This window comes from Triticum urartu, chromosome 5A (assembly GCF_056163025.1).
Source record: "Triticum urartu cultivar PI428250 chromosome 5A, HENAU_Tu73, whole genome shotgun sequence".
NCBI lineage: Eukaryota > Viridiplantae > Streptophyta > Magnoliopsida > Poales > Poaceae > Triticum > Triticum urartu.
Window position 1 is genome coordinate 518208617 of NC_141877.1, and position 16264 is coordinate 518224880.

At 44.2% G+C, this 16264-nt stretch overlaps 1 protein-coding gene and 1 pseudogene across 1 annotated transcript; both read left to right on the forward strand.

Annotated features, from left to right (window-relative positions):
* Positions 1–1152: 1152 nt before the first annotated feature.
* LOC147972397 (uncharacterized) lies at positions 1153–2502 on the forward strand (annotated as a pseudogene).
* Positions 2503–7424: 4922 nt separating this feature from the next.
* LOC125556454 (uncharacterized) lies at positions 7425–8311 on the forward strand. Its single transcript, XM_048719182.2, has one exon. The coding sequence runs from the start codon at positions 7514–7516 to the stop codon at positions 8126–8128; it is 615 nt and encodes a 204-aa protein (XP_048575139.1). The 5' UTR covers positions 7425–7513; the 3' UTR covers positions 8129–8311.
* The last annotated feature ends 7953 nt before the right edge of the window (positions 8312–16264 follow it).

Sequence of the window (16264 nt, forward strand, 5' to 3'; positions counted from 1 at the left end):
TGCTATTCAGCGACACCCGGACGGGGACCACGTGAAGGGCAAGATGGTGCTTGTGCCCGCTGCAAGGGCGGCACCGGGAATGCATCAGGACACCACGCCATCACCGGATAGCAAGTGGCAAGCCCCGGCACCTGGGCGGGTTAAACTGAACGTCGATGGGTCTTACTGTCCCGCTTCTGGTGGTTTGGGGGCAGGCATGATCTTGAGAGATAGCAATGGAATGATCATTTTCTCGGCGTGCAGAAACCTACTTTCTTGTGCAGATCCTGTGCAAGCAGAGCTGGTGGCTTGTCTGGAGGGCCTCAACTTTGCCATGCAATAGTCACCATTGCCGGTGGACGTGGAGATGGTTTGCCTAGTCGCCGTCCAGGCTATCCGGTCGACGACAGATGACAAATCAAAACATGCGATGATGATTAATGAGGTTAAGCGACTTCTTGGTGAAAGGGGAAGCTCGATTGCTCATATTAGTAGGAGCCAAAATTGTGTTGGGCATAGACTAGCTATGTTTGGTCGGGTAGAAGTTAGGACTGCCGTTTGGTTAAAATCTGGGCCAGCTAATGTATCGGACTTGTGTATGAAGAAGGATCTTCCTCCAGGCTGAGCAAAGAAATTCCGTTTCACCCCGCAAGAAAAAAAAGGCAGCGTGCCAGATGAAAAATTCAGTCCGGTTTGCGGTGTTTGGTCGATCCGGCGCGCGTGCAAAATCGCTTATGGCCTCCTTTGGTTTGGAGGAATTTTATAGGATTTTCATAGGATAGGATTTCTATAAGAAAAATTCCTTTAGAGCTCTTTGGTTTGTAGGAATGAAATCCTATTCCTATGGAGGAATTCTTCCTATCCTCCACATTTTATAGAAAAATAAACATTAGCCTAGACTCAATGAAAAAAATCCTATAATATGAATCAAAAGGCATCTTCTTTTTTATTCCTATGCATAGGATTTGAAATGTATGTCATCTCATTTTCTATGACTTTTCTATTCCTATGATTTTCCAATCCTATGAACCGAAGGAGGCCTATGCGTAGCGTAGCGTATCCAGCCGAGTCTCCACAGATATCTTGGTTTCGTTGGGGCCAAGCCAGGTCAACCACCCGATTCTCCCTCCTTTTAATACTCGAATCGCAATCTCATCAAAGGCACTTCACGAATCACCGGCATCGTCGCGCGCGCTAGCTAGCTTTGGTGCCATCGATAATTCGACTCCCCGCATTCACATGGCGCCGCCGGCCGTCGTGGGTTTCTCCGACCTGCCGACGGAGGCGCTGGACGAGATCGCCTGGCACTCCGGCCCTCTCGACAACGTGCTCTGCTCCGCCGTCTGCAGGTCCTGGCGCCGCGCGCTCAGGACCGCGCGCCTCGGCCGCCTCCAGGAGCCGAACCGCCCGCACAGCATATTCCTGCATACCGAGGCGCGCGAGGTCGTCTTGGAAGTCAGCTCCATCCATCGCCGCGTTCCCGCTGCCTCGCTTCACCGACTCGTCACGCAGCTGGAAGCAGCAGGAGGAGCTCCGGACCGAGCTCCTCTCCAATTACAAGGACACGTTCCACAAGGCGGCGCTCGCTCCGGGGCGCCGGCTCGGCACCTACGCCGTCATGCTCATCCACAGCGACGGCCGCGGCCTCTCGTTCCTGCGGCCCGGGGACAGTTCCTGGAGGACGGCGCGCTCCGCGAGGGCCACGCCGCACAGGTACCTCGACGTCGTCTTCCACAAGGGCGCGTTCTGCACGCTCAGCAGCTTCGGCGAGGTGAACGCCTGGACGCCCGACGGCGGGGGCGGCCTGCGGACGAGGCGGCTCACGGACCAGCGACCGGAGCAGCTGGCGTGGGCCGTCCTCGCCGAGTCCGTGTCGCGCCACGACCTTCTCATGGTGAGCACCATGGATAGGCCGATGTGCTATGAGCGCCGGCCGCTGTGCTGTCCGCGCCGTCGGCAGCACTTCGAGGTGTCGCGCTGCGACGAGCGCCAGCGAAGGTGGCTCCCCGTGAAGGACATTGGGGAGACGGCCATCTTGGCCGGGAGCCAGTGCAGCCTGTGCCTCTCCACGCGAGGCTCCCCTCGACTCGCCGGGAGCAGCAACCACATCTACTTTGCCTCGGACTGTGCGACGAGCAACATCAAGTGTGATTACGGAAACCCTGACTACTACCGGCTGCCGATTGCGGCCGAGAGCTTGGCGGGTAGGGAGATATCCGGCTGGACTTTTTTTTTTGAAGGGTATCCGGCTGGACTTGGTTTCTACCTTACGTTGCACGATTAGACTATGGAGCTTCTTGAGATGTCAAAAAGCTTGCCAGCGGACCGCGGCCAACTTTGCGCCAGCTCACTCGGTCGCGCGCTTGCTTTGCCAACGGTTTTTTTTTCTTTTTCTTTTGCGGTTGATCTGGTAGGAAAAAGCGGTCCGGTTTTAATTGTCATATCAAAAAATACTTACGGATTTTTGAAAAGTTCTAATTTGAAAAAGTTTGCAAATATGAAAAAGTTCATGAATTTGAAGATACTGTAGTTCATAAGAAAAGTTCAATTGAAAAAGAAGTTTGCGAACTCAGAAAATTTTCATGCACAAATTAAGGAAAAACATTGCGAATTTGAAAAATGTTCACAAATTTGAAATAAGTTAATGAATTTGAGAATGTTGAGGAATTTGAAAGAGAAGGTCATGAACTAGAAAAAAGTTCAGGCATTTAAAAAAAATCACGGATTTGAAAAAAATCATGACTTTTTACAAATTTTTAAAAAATCGTGTATTTAAAGAAGGAAAAAGAAAAAAAACAAAATTAAACCAAATAAAAGCAAAAGTAAAAAAACACTGAAAACTGACGAAACCTTCTAGCAACCATAATGTGAGAAGAAGAAAAGATGAGCATGTGGTATGAAGAATTAAATGGGACAAAGCCCAAGGTTTAACCGGGTTTGCACCTTCTTCCAAAACAATAGAAAGTAGCGCCTCAAGCGTTGATTAGGGTTTGCCTTCCTAACCGATTTGGTTCCTGTCCATTATCTTCTTTTCCTGTTCGAGGCAACTCGTAAACGGCGTCTTAAGCGCCCGTTTCTTCAATTTTCGCAAGCCGGCGCACCCCAATCCTCCTCCCCCCCCCCCCCCCCCCCCCGCGTGTGCACGCTGAGTCGGCCCATTTACTCCTTTTATGTTTTAAACTACAAGAAAGTTTGTGTGACGTGTGATTCGAACCCATGACTTCCTCGATCAGTGTAAGCCGACATAAAAAACCGGCCACGACAGCTTGTGTTATTATTTACATCTTTTTTCCTATTTAATCCTTTTCTTTATTTCCCAGTTCCTTTTTCTTTATTTCAAAATGTGTGAACTTTTTTATCAAAATGTATGGAGTTTATTTCAAATTGATGAACTTTTCTTTAAATTGATGATTTTCTTTTCAAAAACCTTTCTTAAATTTGATGAACTTTTTGAACATTGATGGTTTTTTTATTTGATGACCTTTTTTAAAATTGGATAAACTTTTTCAGAATCGATGAACTTTTTCAAATTTGATGACCCTTTTTCAATTTTATGAACTTTTATAGAAAATTGATGAAGTTATTTTCAAAATAGAGGAACTTTTCATGAATGTTGTGAAATTTTCTTAAAAATGATGACCTTTTTCCCAAAATCGATGAACTTTTTCCAGATGGATGAACTTTTTTCCAAAATCAATGAAATTTTCTTCAAATGGATGAATTGTTTTATAAAATCCATAAAATGTTTTTTATTTCACATTTTTTCATAAGTATTGAAAAAACAGGCAATTTTTCCTACCAGATCAACAACACAAAAATGAAAAACTAGGTTATTTACCGAGAGAGCGAAGCTAGCGGGGCATGGGAGCGAACTCTGGTGGGCTGCGGCCCCCTTGGGGTGTGCTTGAGCACCGACACACATTTCTGGCGCTGAAGGTGCCCTATAGGCCCTCGCAAAAAAAAGAAGGTACCCTATAGGAGCACCCCTTATTTGATTGGCCTAGTTCAGTCAATGATTGTTGGGTGTAGTTGGTTTGGGTTTGTTTGATAGTAGTTGTGCAGGGCATAAAAACAAAGAAAAGGACAATACATGTCATTGTGGAAAGAGAATATCAACGGGTCTAAAAAGGCCAACTAGTGGAAGGAGAATTGGGCCACCAAGGCCCAATAGGGGAGGCACCCCTTTTCCCTTGGTGGGAGGCCCAATTGGAGAGAGAGGGGGGGGGACTCCTTCCCCCCTTGGCTGGCGCAAGGGGAGGGGAGTCCTCCCCGCTCCCCTTGTGGCGTCCCTCCTCTCCTCTAACCTACATATAGTAGAGGTTCTCGACACTTTTGGATACATAAATTTTGGAGCCTCCTCTAGTCATAGTTCTAATTAATCTAATTAGGACTAGACCTAGATCCTCTAATATTCATAATTAGAAGCCCATTGTGGTTCTAATCTCCTCCCTCTAATTCTCTAGCGACGATTAGCTCTGGACAGCGAAGCGCTGCCTGATCATGAAGACCATACGCTTGCAACCAAATAGAGATGTCGTGCTTTTGGTCTTCCATTCGAGGGATCGTTCATCTATGGTTCGAGGGACTCCAAGTATGATCTACACCAACTCGTCTAGTTCTGCTACTACTCGAAGTCGGTAATGATCGTTATCCTAACCGTTAATGCATCTTCATATTGTTCCTGGGTGATCGTAAGACGAATTTTTCGTTTTCCACTATCCCAACAAAATGCAGGTTTGCCCTTCTCAGTTTATAGACAATATTTCTGGCGTTATAAATTTTAAGTTGTTATTTTTCCCTAATCCTGGTTTGTCAGGGGGTATTTGCTGGGTATGTATGTTGATTTCTTATCATATTTTGGAGGAGGATATAGGCAATTTTATGTTAGATCCTTGGTCATGTCTAAAATTACTAGTGAGTTGTGTACTTTTATGTCTGTGTATGGTGTTGCCCAGCCTAGAAATAAAGACATTTTTCTTAATAGAACTGGTCCATGTGCTTAACAGTAGAACCTTACGTTATGTGGTCGGGTGATTTTAATATCAATAGAAAAATTAGTGAGAGTGGTAGGAGGAAAAACTTTCTTAATTGTCTAATACAGAATAATGAGTTGAACGAGTTAGAGTTAGATGGTAGATGTTTCACTTAGTCTATTATCAGGAGAATCCCATTATGGAAAAATAACATAGGACATTAATTTCTATAGAATGGGGAATTTAATTTCCTATGGTATTTGTTAAGACCTTGCCTACAATTTTGTCAGATCATACTCATTTGGTCATGGATGTTAATACCACAAAAGTACAGAAAAATAATATTTTTCTTGTTGGAATTACGTTGGTTTTAGGCCTAATGTAGATGAAATTGTGATTAAATGTTGGAATACCATTTTTCGGCAGTACTAGATGGATAAATAGCAGAACAAGAAAAGAAATCTTAGGTGGGTGTTGAGAGGGTTGAATATATTAGAGGTAATATCACCAGGAGTCATAAAACTTGCGCTCAATGTTCAGTTTGGTGCTAAAACTTTAAAAATACGAATTTATGGTCACATAACTTGTCCCCGCGTGCATATACGGTGCTTCCTCTCGTATCCAGCCACATGGCGTGCCAGCCCGGTGATGGCCCACTTGTCAGTGGTTGGGAATGCACAAGGCACTAGGTGACCATAGCACGCTGGATTTTTTACAGAGAACTCCCTCACAATTTATTTAATGCGCACAAAGCCCTCAAATATAATGAAAAAAGATGGCACACATGGGGTTCAAACACGGGACCTGTCAATAAAATAGTCCGCCATACATCATTCCATCAGTGCCGATTGACGTTCAACATGATCAACTAAAATTCGTTTAATCACAAACAGAAGCCCCAACGCGAATTGAGTGACAAAAAAGGGTGGCCCAGCAGATTCAATCTCTCAACCTCAAGCGTGGACACACTGCAGCTAAACGCTACACTAAGTACCAACCAATGCCTGTAAAGAGAGAAGCCCGATTTTATATATTGTCCACGACCACTACTCGTATTCAGGTTCTTTTTCTCTCAGACCGAATTTTCGACAACTGATCAGTCCCCAGAAAATTTGGCGGTCCCCCGAAAAAATGTTGTCGCCCGAAATTTTGAATTTAAACAACAAAAACAATGTCAAATATAATAACTTTTGTGTGCATACAATATCCTAATGGCATAGTTAACTTAGTGGCAGGGGCCGCGATTCTATTCCTTGTATTGTGAAATATTTTTTTCTTTATTCATGCTCGTTTATAAAAATGGTCTCGAACTATAACAATGAATTGAACATGCAAACTTCTATATAAGAGAGGAGTTGAGCTGACCACTGTAACAGGCGTCACTTTCTTTTTGCTAAATTAAATATATTTAGATGATAAAAAGAATTGAATTCAAAATTCATTTCAAAATTTTGGTAGATAAAAACTGGAATTGCCAAGATATTTTGAAACCCGGATTTTTTCCAACCCTCTCGAAAAAAATGGAACAAAAAATTCTCGCTCATGACAAAGTTTTGTACGCTATGGATTAAACATTATACATTTTGAAACAGTTTTCTTAATTGCTTTTTGGTGAAAAAAGGTGAGATTTTCCGGTATCCAGTTTTTACTAGCCGAACATGGGAAAAACAGAATCTAGGAAGAACTGCGTCTAATATAAAATCAGGTTTACCTCTTTACAGTAAGGAATATGTAGTTGGTGTAGTGGTTTGCTTGTGCATGGATGTACCCGAGGTGTATGGAGTTAAAATCCCTGCGCGTGTACTTTTTATTTTCATTTTTCACACCACCTCATGCTGACAAGTGGGACACACAGAGGGGATTATGCTCAATTAAATTAATTAAATACAGAGCAAGGGTGCTTCTGCAAAGAAAAAATGCGGCGACCTGTTTCGGTCACTAACAATGGGCCGTAGCCACGCTGGGGTGCCACGTAAGCGCGTGATACGTCTGAGTATGACCAAAATGACCGTATTTGCACAAGAACGCAAGTTGAATGACCACAAATCCGTATTTTTAAAGTTTTAGCACCAAACTGAATATCCAACACAAGTTCTATGACTTTCAATGATATTACCTCAATATATTATGAGACGAAGGGAGTAGCTAGGGCCAAAGGGTAGCTTAGCAGCCATGAATTTGCAGCCCTAACTGATATGGACAGCGAAGTAGTTCCTGTAATAACCAACTAACTGATGTGCCCGCAGAGAAGCATGTGGAAATTTCGTGACCCGAATCCGGGTAGGATGCGATCGACACAAAGCGGTGGAAATAGTCGGCCTCTCCACGTTTCCACCACATCCATGTATTGCCGCGACGGCGACGCAAACCCAAAACGTGTGCTGTGCTTTTCAATCCACCGCACCCAGCCCTGCCCCCCGATCAATCTGCGGTTGTCAACGCTCATCGGGGGTACATATATACCTGCCGTGCGCCACCGCTTTCTTCCCTAGCTACTCCAGTTCGCTTTCTCCCAAAGTATTCTTTTCTTCGCACAGAGCGAGACAGAAAGAGAGGCCGAGATGAAGCTGGTGTGGTGCCCGGAGACCGCGTCCCAGGCCTTCATCGCCGGCGTCAGCGCGCTGTCAGACTCCGAGCACGGCCCCGCGGGGTCGGCGGGCGTCGCCGAGCTCGTCTCCGCCATGGTCGGGGGATGGAACGCGCAGCTCGTCGCCGAGGCGCCGGAGGTCTCGGCTCCCGACTCGGCCACCACGAGCCTCGCCCTCGCCGCCGCCGCCGGGCGCACGGGAGGCCGCTACGCCCGCGTGCTGCCGGACGAGGACGCGGACCGGTCCATGGCGGAGCTGGAGGGCGTGGACTTCTTGGTGGTCGACGCTCGGAGGCGGGACGGGGCGGCCGTGCTGGCGGCGGCCAGGCCTGGGCCGAGAGGGATGGTGGTGGTGCGCCACGGCGACGGGAGGCGGCCTGGCACGAAGGCGCTCGAAGCGTCCATGGCGGCAGGCACGAGGGTAGTGCGGTCCGTGTACCTGCCGGTCGACAAGGGCGTCGAGGTCCTCCACGTCGGCGTAGGCAAGGGGCCGAGCCTACAGTGCCGGCGCAGCCGGAGCGCGTCGAGCCGTTGGATCCGGCACGTCGACCACAAAACCGGCGAGGAGCACCTCTTCCGCCGGCCGTAAATTCAACCGCTAGCTTTCCTGTACATCAATCGGTGGTTGTAGACTAGCTAGGTGGCCATGGTCATGGTGTCCAGATTCTTTGAATCTGCCGGCATGTTTAAGCTAAGAGGGAGGGAAACTGCGGTGAGCCATCGTGTAAATAAATAAAAATAACCCGCCAACTGGCTGGTTTTCTAGCTCCAATGTGAATGATCTTCTTCTTGCTGCTCTAGAAGAGTTCCTTCGATGTGATACTGAATCATCCATCCATGTTGATGATTTCCTAAGTTCAACATCGTAGTTCATCGTTTGCTTTAAGTGTGTTCTTTGTGTTGAACTTAGTGAAAACATCTTCAAAACGTAGTATAACCGATCTAACTAGAAGGTGCCGCGCCACTCTTTATTCATAGTGCCGACAACGTAAGGGACCTCTCACTTCGACGAGCCAACATAACCCCCCCCCCCCCTCCCCCAACCCCACCCCATCCCACCAACCCACACACAGCGACCACAAAAATCGATAGAGACCATCACCGGCCCTTTCACACACATGCCAGCCATATACACATGCAACTCACCACATCCCAACAGTGCACATGTACTAGCACCGGCACGTAAGGCGCAAAGAACCTTTGACACACATGCTGACCATGCACATAGACAACTCATCACATCCCGGCAACGCACTCACACCAGTATTGTCACGTAAGACGCAAAGAGTCATACACACGCCACACATACTTGCAAGTAGGCACAACCCTACGGAGTTGATCATCCACTTACGGCCGGGGCCAGCGGTGCGCTAGCCCCAATGCACCCCAATCTTTTTCTAGGGGGCACTATAGTTCAATCAACATTTAAGAATTGACTAACTTGATGACTATGATAATAAATATTACCGTAATTGGCTAGCTTCTAGCTCCACTGTGAATCATATTCTCTTTGTTTCTCTAGAAATTAAGTGCATTTCTTCCAAAATTACAGTATAATTGATATGAGTAGAAAGTGGTGTGCGCTTTGCCGCACCGCTCTTCGTTCGGGGGCCCTTTTTGTTGTCATATGTTTTCTTTCTTTTTGTTTGAGAGGTGTTGATGACATATGCAGACGAGCAGAAGGTTGGCGACATAAGGCAACAACGCATGACCGCCATCCACCTACCCACCCAAAGCTGTAGAGATCAATGCCGTCACATTTTATACACGTATCAATCATGCACAGAGGCAACTCACCACGTCTCAGCAACACACTTGTACCGCCGCTGCCACCTTTTACACATGTGCCGAGCACAGAGGCAACTCACCATGTCCCGGTAGCGACACGTGAGACACAAAAAGCCATGCAAATGCGGGTGATGGGCAGGGTATATGGCATGCCACACATATCCGCACGTAGCCCATTGATACGTCTCCAACGTATCTATAATTTTTGATTGTTCCATGCTATTGTATTATCTGTTTTGAATATTTTATATGCATTAATATGCTATTTTATATTATTTTTGGGACTAACCTATTAACCTAGAGCCTAGTGCCAGTTTCTGTTTTTTTCCTTGTTTTTGACTTCTACAAAAAATGATTATCAAACGGAGTCCAAACGGAATAAAGCTTTACGATGATTTTTGTTGGACCAGAAGACACCTACGTGGCTTGGAGAGAGGGCCAGAAGAGTCACGAGGAGGCCACAAGCGCCCTAGAATCATCGTAAAGCTTTATTCCGTTTGGACTCCGTTTCATATTCCTTTTCTGTAAAAGTCAAAAATAAGAAAAAAAAATAAAAACTGGCACTAGGCTCTAGGTTAATAGGTTAGTCCTAAAATAATATAAAATAGCATATTAATGCATATAAAACATTCAAACCAAATAATATAATAGTATAAAACAATAAAAAATTATAGATACGTTGGAGACGTATCAAATAGAATTACAGATCCATACCTAGTAAGGAGATATTGAGAGTGAGAGAAACTGGCTACTACCATTGCTGACGGATGTGCGGATATTTAACAATAAGAATAAAAGCTTAGTGCAAAGGCTAAACTAACATCCAATGCTAAGCAAACTTATATATTGAATATTATTTTAAATGACAATATCTAATTAATAAGTTAGCATCACGACATAATATATCTATTTTGTGCAACATTCGGAATTTAGGGGTCAAGAAGTACAAGTGGGCCTTTGTGGCCAGGACTTGTGTGATTTTAGGACATGTGGCAATAATCCCAGAACTTTGGGAAATAAATCCTTAAGCTTGCAAACTCTCTCTCTCTCTCTCTCTCTCTCAATTTCCTTTTATAAATTACGAGGACACTATTTTGGAAACTATCAGTTCTAGTTGTTGACTTCCCCACACGAATATGAGAAAACATATTGTATCCACTCTAAAGAGTACGGAATTATCTTTTCCATTGTACTCCCTTTGTAAACTAATATAAGAGCATTTAGATCACTAAAGTAAAATAGTGATCTAAACACTCTTGTATTAGTTTACGAAGGGAGTACATGTTTCTTATTTGGCACCGCATGAGAAAACTGTGTTGGTCCAAAATTTAGATCTCTTGGCAATTTGGATTGAGTGCAAAACACTCTTGTATTAGTTTACGAAGGGAGTACATGTTTCTTATTTGGCACCGCATGAGAAAACCGTGTTGGTCCAAAATTTAGATCTCTTGGCAATTTGGATTGACTTCAACTCTTCTTTCCTTCAATTCTCTTGTTTTTTACGTCTCAACCCAAACTGTAACATATCAAAGAAGGCTTTGGTAGTCTCCTAATGGTCATGTGAAAGTAAGATTCCACCTACACTTGGGCTACGTGAGCTTAATTTCTCAGGTACACCAATTTCTGGTTGTTATTGAAAACTCCTTGTGCAATCGTCACCTCCAAAAACATTATTTCACAAGGTAGATCGTAATCATGCACTGTTTGTTTCATTTGATAGTAGACTCGTACTTTATAACTATTCATATGTCGGTGCTTGAATATGTTTGATGTTGCTACCGACCTTCCTCTCTCTCCTCCCGCTGCACATGACCACATGAGCATGCCTCATCTTCCCCTTGGGCGTGTAAAGGTCAACAAGTATTCTACAAACATCATAAAAATGTAGTAGATGTGCTCCTTCATATATAACATGTGTACCCCCTCCAATCCAAAATAAGTGTCCTGGTTTTAGTTCAAATGTTGTTGCAACATTTGAACTAAAACCACGACACTTATTTTGGATCGGAGGGGGTAGTAAACAAGTTTTCATTGTCATTAGGCTTAGTACAAGTTTTCAGCATATTTCTACTATTGAAGGGGGGGTTGGCAGTGTCGCCTCCACTTCCCACCTGATTTTCCTCCCACGTTCCCCACCCCCTTTGGTTTCATGTTGTTTTTTTTTAACCTGAACCGATGGCATACAAAGTAAAAAACTAACATAAATATATTCACTTGGAATAATCTAAACCAAATCGATACTTTCCCAAAACCTCCTGATGCATTAATTCAATCAAATCAAACCAAATTAATCTTACCAAAATCTCAACAAAAATCAAAATTTGCCTTGCCTTCTCCTACCTATACTCTCACCAAATTAAATATTACCAAAAGTGATGTAAGGTATATGTCGAACAAGATTGAAGTTGCACCACTAGAGTATGTGCCGGTTGCAACGCACGGACAATTAGCTAGTTATGATAAATGCTAGTGGACATGATTACTCCTGCATCAATGCTGTTTTTTAAATGCAAGGCAGGAGCTCTGCCAATTTCATTCAGATAAAAACCCCCAAAATACATTTGATGATACCTAAAAGGGGCATGCCAAAAAAATGCACCATTTTGCACACAATATCTCATACACGTGATACTCAACCATTTATCTGATACCTACGCGTACCACTCGATGTAGAGCTTGTGATACCTTTCTTTTGGTTGTGGCGGTGGGGGTGGGGAAGGGGGGGTATGTTTCTTCTTTCAAGCACTGTAATCATTCTTGCCAATTAAGCTCATGGTGAGCTCGGGTGCAAATGGCGGTTGTTCACATGGATGAAAATATGTTTAATGTTTATAACGTTCCAAAAAAATGAAGTATTTTATAACTTGACGACGAGGATAACCATGAAGGCATGAATGCAGCGCGTACCAACTCACAAGGATGACTAGATCAGGGTGTAAGTTTGTCTCGTTGTGTAAACAACTGGCTGGCGGCCGGCAGCTAGACTTTCCTGTCTTAGCGCCACATTTTCCTCCTTTTAATAAACTTCCAAGTTGCAGCTTACAATCGTCACAGGGAATCTTTCATAAACATATTACTTACTTGCTAGCCAGAGAGGTAATAACTTGTTTGACCTCCTTATAATACAGAGACGTGTTACCAATATTAAAATTTCCATTCCTTCTTCTTTCAACTCTTTCGGCAGCTGCTTGATTGGCATCTTTAATTTGTCCTTTGATCCCTTCTTGTGATAAGCGCTTGTACGGACAGCATTGCTGCTTAAGAAAAGTTGGCGTGAGGAGCGTCTTGGAAGTCAATACATGCTGGGTCCTTGTTTTGGTGTGGCGGTCAGCATATATAGAGTACTAGATTGATACGTACACCGTTACCACGATACGTGCACTGCATTATTCTAGAGCTAATTGAACAGGGACATATATAGTAGACTAGCTTTTAGTTGACCTTGGAAGACAAAGACATGAGAAACACACGTTCTTGGTTGGCTCCATATCACATCCCGTCCGGCATCTGGTTAAGATAAGTACGGCATCGGCATCACGCCCTGGATAGATACTCAAATGAACGGCCGGTTTCTTTGTTCCTATCTAAGGCACGTAGTGAGAAACAGGAGATGAGCAAGCGCGTGGCCTGCAGATGTCTGCCGCGGTTTATATGCAGGCGCCTAGACGTGATCGAGAAGAGAAGACAAAGAAAAACACATACACATAATCTGACTAATAAAACCGCAAGTACACACGTGATGGAACACAACCGATCCAACGGACACGGCGCTCACCACTGCAGGCAATCTGATGCAACGGAGGCCCGATCGAAAGATGAGAAGGGGAGAACTATCGATTTGATGAATGTTGACCTTGATGGTCCGGCTATATTTTACTCGACAATACGCCTTGTCAATAGCTAAACCGATCTCTGGTGATTATTGATTTCATATCATAGACACGGTTAAACTAAACGACGAGGTTCAAATTCCTACAAACCATTAAAAACCTGGCAAAAACTCTAATATTGCAATCTGAATTGTTGAATATAGATTATGCATACGATATTGGTGGGGGGTCCTGGTAGAAAATCTGAATAAGGCGATGCTAGAACCGGTGCTACTCGTGATATAGAGTTGTTGAGTTTCCCCGAAAAAAAAGGAGTGAAGCAGTATAGTAGCAGAAATACTATTTCTCTCGGTTAAGAACCAAGGTTATCGAATCAGAAGAAAGCAACACACGAACAAAGTAAACGGTACTTGCACACACACAAAGCAAATACTTGCACCCAAAAAAGGCAAGGAGATCGTCACTCCCCTTGTTCGTGCCAGCTGCAAAATTAAATCTGGCAGCGGAAGTAAAAACAATAAAATAAAAAGTAAACAAAATAAAATAGAAAGGTAATTGTAGGATTATTAGTAATAATTGAGAATGGACCCGGGGCCATTGGTTCACTAGAGGCATCTCTCTCATAAGCATAACATTGGTGGGTAGATAAATTACTGCTGGGTAATTGACAGAATTAAACATAGTTATGATGATCATCCATGCATAATTAATATATAGGCATTACGTCCGTGACAAGCAGACCGTTAATCCAATTGCATTTACTACTATTACTCCACCCCAAGACCGCTATCCAGGATGCATCTCAAAGTAATAAGTTGATGAAAAATAAAGTAACACATTAAGCAAGATGACATAATGGAGACTAAGTAAGACCAATCAATATGACTGAACCCCGTCGTTTTATTCTTAGTACCAACAATACAATACGTGCCTTTATTATTGCGTAGGATTTTTTTTTTAAATTACTACGTTCCCCAACACAACATACGTTGTTTCCTTTGTCATCGGTATGTTACTTGCCCGAGATTCGATCGTCGGTATCTCAATATCTAGTTCAATCTTGTTACCGGCAAGTCTCTTTACTCGTTCTGTAATGCTACATCCCGTAACTAACCCATTAACTACATTACTTGCAAGGCTTATTGTGATGTACATTACCGAGAGGGCCCAGAGATACCTCTCCGACAATCGGAGTGACAAATCCTAATCTTGATCCATGCCAACTCAACAAACACCATCAGAGACACCTGTAGAGCACCTTTATAATCACTCAGTTACGTTGTGACGTTTGGTAGCACACAAAGTGTTCCTCCGGTATTCGGGAGTTGCATGATCTCATAGTCATAGGAACATGTATAGTTATGGAGAAAGCAATAGTAACAAACTAAATGATCATCGTGCTAAGCTAACGGATGGGTCAAGTCAATCACATCATTCTCTAATGATGTGATCACGTTAATCAAATGACAACTCATGTCTATGGTTAGGAAACATAACCATCATTGATTCAACGAGCTAGTCAAGTAGAGGCAAAACTAGTGACACTCTGTTTGTCTATGTATTCACACATGTACTAAGTTTCCGGTTAATACAATTATAGCATGAATAATAAACATTTATCATTTATCATGATATAAGGAAATATAAATAACAACTTTATTATTGCCTCTAGGGCATATTTCCTTCATGTTGTTATGTTGTTTGACCGATAAAGATCTTCCTAGAATATGTAGGAACCAATATGAGCATCCAGGTTCCGCTATTGGTTATTGACCGGAGATGTGTCTCGGTCATGTCTACATAGTTCTCGAACTCGTAGGGTCCGAACGCTTAACGTTCGATGACGATATGTATTATGAGTTATGTGATTTAATGTACCGAAGGTTGTTCGGAGTCCCGGATAAGATCACGGACATGACGAAGAGTCTCGAAATGGTCGAGACATAAAAATTCATATATTGGAAGGCTACATTCAGACATCGGAATGGTTCGGATCGTTTCGGCTAAGTTTCAGAGTACCCGGACCCCCCGGAAGTTATTGGGCCTCATGGGCCTAATGGTGAAAGAGAGGAGACATGCCAAGGTGTGGCGCGCGCCCCCTAGCCCAAACCGAATTGGACTAGGGCTAGGGGGGCCGCCCCCTTTCCTTTTCTTCTTCCTCTCCTTCCTTCTTCTCCTACTAGGACTAGGGAAGGGGGAAACCTACTCCTACTAGGAGTAGGATTCCCCCCTTGGGCTCGCCCCTTGTGGCCGGCCCTCCTCCTTCTCCCCTCCTTTATATACGGGGGAGGGGGGCACCCCATAGACAGAAAAGTTGATATTTTAGCCGTGTGCGGTGCCCCCCTCCACAGTTACACACCTAGGTCATATTGTCGTAGTGCTTAGGGGAAGCCCTGCGTCGGTAACTTCATCATCACCGTCGACACGCCTCGTGCTGACGGAACTCACCATCGGCCTCAGCTGGATCAAGAGTACGAGGGACGTCACCGAGCTGAACGTGTGCAGATCACGGAGGTGCCGTACGTTCGGTACTTGATCGGTTCGATCGCGAAGACGTTCGACTACATCAACCGCGTTACTAAACGCTTTTGTTTTCGGTCTACGAGTGTACGTAGACACACTCCCCCCTCTCGTTGCTATGCATCTTCTAGATAGATCTTGTGTGATCGTAGGAAAATTTTGAAATACTGCGTTCCCCAACAGAAGATTGCCTCCCCAATGGTTCCCCCCTTCGGTAGAGCATCGAAACAGCGCCGCATATGGAACCGCTTCGGAACAAAGGCTTGGAGTGGCGGAAGAATTGTTTCGGATCTCACTTCGAGGGTTTCGAAATATATGAGAATTTATAGGCCAAAAATTAGGGCAAGCGAAGCTACGCGGAGCCGCATGTCAGGGGGTGCGTCGAACTAGCTTGTGGGGCCCACATGGGTCTTCTCGTCCTTCCCTGAAGCCTACAATGTCTCTTATGTTTTAGAAAAAGTCATCGTAAAGTTTCATTGTGTTTGAATTGTGGTAGGTATGATTTTTTTTACGAAACAAAAAACATGCAAAAAAACAGAAACTAACACTTGGCACTAAGTTAATAGGTTAGTCTATAGAAATAATAT

Bases quoted from the DNA above. Each gene is read 5' to 3' on its own strand.
- LOC125556454 (XM_048719182.2), top strand. From the start codon at position 7,514: ATGAAGCTGGTGTGGTGCCCGGAGACCGCGTCCCAGGCCTTCATCGCC.